Source organism: Cololabis saira, chromosome 8 (assembly GCF_033807715.1).
Source record: "Cololabis saira isolate AMF1-May2022 chromosome 8, fColSai1.1, whole genome shotgun sequence".
Taxonomy (NCBI): Eukaryota; Metazoa; Chordata; class Actinopteri; order Beloniformes; family Belonidae; genus Cololabis; species Cololabis saira.
The window spans coordinates 30,900,863-30,904,745 of record NC_084594.1 but is presented as its reverse complement, the minus strand read 5'-3'; the positions used below and the strand labels follow the sequence as shown (position 1 = coordinate 30,904,745).

The 3,883-nt window shown below is 37.0% G+C and overlaps 1 protein-coding gene across 1 annotated transcript; it reads left to right on the top strand.

The window, feature by feature from the left end:
• The first annotated feature begins 675 nt into the window (after positions 1-675).
• On the top strand, positions 676-2,102 carry LOC133449484 (dynein light chain Tctex-type 1-like). Its single transcript, XM_061728638.1, has 5 exons — positions 676-770; positions 926-967; positions 1,245-1,368; positions 1,456-1,533; positions 1,662-2,102. Exons 1-5 carry the CDS (start codon positions 741-743, stop codon positions 1,730-1,732), a joined length of 345 nt encoding a protein of 114 aa, XP_061584622.1. The 5' UTR covers positions 676-740; the 3' UTR covers positions 1,733-2,102.
• The last annotated feature ends 1,781 nt before the right edge of the window (positions 2,103-3,883 follow it).

Below are 3,883 nucleotides of genomic sequence, written 5' to 3'. Positions count from 1 at the left end.
CCTTTGCTTCTTTAACCATATGGCTTTTTTCATATAATGTGGTCTGTTTCTCCAAATGAAATTTAGGTTGATCTGATTGATGGATTTGATTAACTTGTTTGGAATGGCATGAGAATAGGCTGGTAAATACATATTGATAAGCATTCCATTTTAGTTAAATAAATTCTGCCAGGTTTCTTTGGAGCCACATGTTTAGCTTTGATTTACACTCCTTTAACTTATTTTCTACATTCAAGGATTGACTTAGTTTTTGGTCTTTTGAAAGGAAAATTCCCATGTATTTAAGTTCTGATTTAATCGGAATATTACAAATAGTGGGGTATCATGTACTGCCAATAGTTCACGTTTTTTTTTTTTTATTTAGTGTTAATCCAGAAGCTTTAGAGATCGTTTCCACTTTTTCAATAGTTGTTGGAATTTGGTGTCTATCTCTAAAAAAATTGTTATGTCATCTGCCAGTTGGCTGATGATAATATCTGTACCAAATACATTTGTATTTTGGTCTAATGCAATATCAGCATTAACTTCATGTTTATTTGTTGTTTTCTTTTCTTTAATTTATTCTTGGAAATGACCGAAACAAACAAACAAACTTATCTCTCCAAATGGAACGCGGCATACAGCGCTTTATTCTGAAGATCATACTTACCGGAAGTTTGGTTTCCCCGTGACGTTGCTGCTCTGGACGTTGCCATAGATACCGTATAAAGCCTTGGACGTTGCTTCACCAGTTTGCCACCATGATAGACGATTTCTCGTTTGACGATAAGGTACGTTTCCTATTTAAAACATGTAACTGCAATTCCAACATTTACCAACATAAAACGCTCTTTTATAAACTGCATATTTTTCGTGCACTCAAAGCTGACACCATGTTTGGAAAGTAACTCAAGCTTAAACTGCTGCTTTGTTTCCCCTCCACCAGACCGTGTTCGTTGTCGAAGAAGTACGACAAATAATACAAGATGTAAGTTACCATATGCTGTTCAAAACGTTTCGATTCACAAAAACTTTTATTGTATTTTTTGTCTCCTCTGTGAACATGTTTAGCGACTAGTGGTTGGACGCAGTCGCGGTTGCTAGGCACCTTCTCTAAATGTATCGTTTTGAATTGCAGGCACCTTTTTTTTTTTTTTTCTTTTTAATTCCGATTGATAGTTTTCGAATTTTCTGTTTAATTAATGTAAAATTCTTGATATTATTTGCACCACCAAATGCCTGAGTAAAATTTTTTTGACCTGCAGTCAATAGAAACAACCATAGGAGGAAATGACTACAAGCACAGCAGAGTGGACCAGTGGACCACCAGTGTGATGGAACAAAGCCTGAGTCAACTCAGCAAGCTAGGAAAGCATTTCAAGTACATTGGTATGTGGATTGTTGCCCTTAAAATGATGTATGGTTACTTTTTGTATCCTTGAATGGATATTAATGGAAAACATTTGTGTTTGTTAGTAAACTGTGTCATCATGCAGAAAAGTGGAGCAGGTCTGCAAACAGGAAGTTCATGCTTCTGGGACAACTCTGCTGATGGTAAAAACAACCTCTCAATATTTGTGTGAAATTAAATAAGATGCAAGTCTTGCTTTTGTCAATTGTTGTAAAAGAGTATATACACCTGTCATTTTTACTGATGTAAAGGTGCATATTTCCTACAACAGGAGCCTGTACAGTGAGATGGGAGAACAAGACCATGTACTGCATCGTCACTGTTTTTGGACTTGCTCTCTGAACCTACAGCACCCAGTGTTTGCCTTTATTCTCCCCTTTTGTTTTAAGTAACATGTTTTAATGTTTGTATGTGCATCTTTTTATGTTAAGTGCAATTAATAACATTACTATGCCATATTGACTTGTCTTTATTTACACATCATATGACACTGCTACATGTACAGCATTCATCTAATGAAGCAACAAATATTACCAGTACTTCTAACATCTCAAAAATTTAATTTAATCACCATAACTAATAGAAGCTTCATTCAAAATGAAAGAATTAAACATTTACAAATGTAAGATTGGAGTCCAGTCCTTTGAGGACGAAAAAATAAAGAGTAAAGGCAAGGCGCCATCTTGAATAAAACATTTATCGAGAAAAGAAATACATTTGTTTTGGCTGTTTTTGTCCATCAGCTCCACTCTCAATTTTTTTTTAAAAGAAGAAAAAAGATAAGCAGAACAAAGGCATTAAGAACAAGGTTAGGGCGAACCTGATCGCTTAAAAGGATGTGTTAAATAAAGGCAAAATGTTTTTGGCCAGTAGTACAAGCACTGTATGTGCTGGAATTGTCTAATATGACAATGATTCAGTAGTGTATGAAAATTAAGTTGTGAGAAAATTCATGCAACTCATCAAAATCTATCCATCAGTTCATCCATCCATCCATGTCCTGTGATAACACACTATTAAATCACATTTTGGCAAAATAAATAAAACTTGAAAAGTGCTATTTTATAGCTGGTTTCCATAAATGGTAAAAGTTGTGGTACCTAGTATAGTTAAGGTTCTGTGCATTTTAAAATATGTCAGAATCAGAGGATCCATCAACAGGTTTCCTGTTCCTGAATTATGCCAGTGCTACTAATGAGCCAGTTTGTGCACACTGTTAAAGGGTTCACTTGCAGCTGCTGAAGTATCCCTTACAGAATCACATTACTGAAACATTACTGAGTCCTCCAGATGCAGCATTTGACTTTTAGACTGTCAGAGAGCAGAGAGGAATAATTCAATGCAATCAACTGTGTCGAGAAGGAAAAGTGGTTTAACAAAGTGTTAAAATAGCAATTATTCCACACAAATCTCACATCCAATAGTTGCACTTTACCTGGTCATTTTTGATTATAATGTTGTGAAGAAGTGCTGGTTTTGAAGAGAAAATATTTAACAATACTTAACAATATTGTTAAAAAAAAACATTGTTATACATTGGTGTTGACTTTGTGTGACTGGCTACCCCAACTTTCAAAAGTACAGTACATTCAGTGAAGATGTAATTTATCTTTTTTTTTAATATATTTATGTACATTTACAGTATATAATTAACTGTTACCCAGGAAGATGCACAAACATAATCTGTTGCAAGGAATCCTCTTAGTTTCCAACAGGGATGCAGAAGAGGGGCAAGATGACATCATACATCAGTCGCTGTCACTCTCATCCTGGTACAGTATCCTCTCCTAAGGCCAGAGTCTGGACAGAGCTGAGCGAGCAGCTTGGAAACAAAATATCTGCAAAGGCTCTGTATACAACTGTTAAATTAAACAGACACAATGGCCCCGTCCCAATTCTCCCCCTCGCCCTCGTTTTCTTCACTACCCCTAAATTTTGCGCGTTCCCGTGAGGGTAGTGGTGTCCCAATTCCTCTTTTCACCCAGGGGGAGTGGGGAAAACGAGGGCTAGGGGCTGAGAATAGCCCCTTCACATCGAGGGATGTGACATGCTGACTTCGCAAGCGGGGCGGGGTATAAAAATTTCCCAGAATGCTTTTCGTCGTCATTTGCGGACTGAATCCAAAAAAAAATAATTCTTAGTGAATAAATCTATATTTTGAGTTAGTTTCTGCATTTAAATGTGTTTTGATTACATTTCTAGCGAGAAATATATATTTTACTTTCATAATATTCACTCAGTGAATGTACATAATCCCTTTTTTGTCCGTTGTTCGCGAAGAATCGCGCCGGATTAAAACAGCTTTTGGCTCTCAGCTTCCTGATCAGGGTAGGGATGAAAACGAGGGGGAGTGGGGGTATTGGGACAGGCACCTGGTCCAAGTGCCCGAAAATCTCCCCCTTCTTTTTTAGGGGTTAGGGAAGAAAAGAAGGGCGAGTGAAGAAAAGTAGGGGGAGAATTGAGATTGGGCCAATGTCTGGTCAGTGTTAGGGT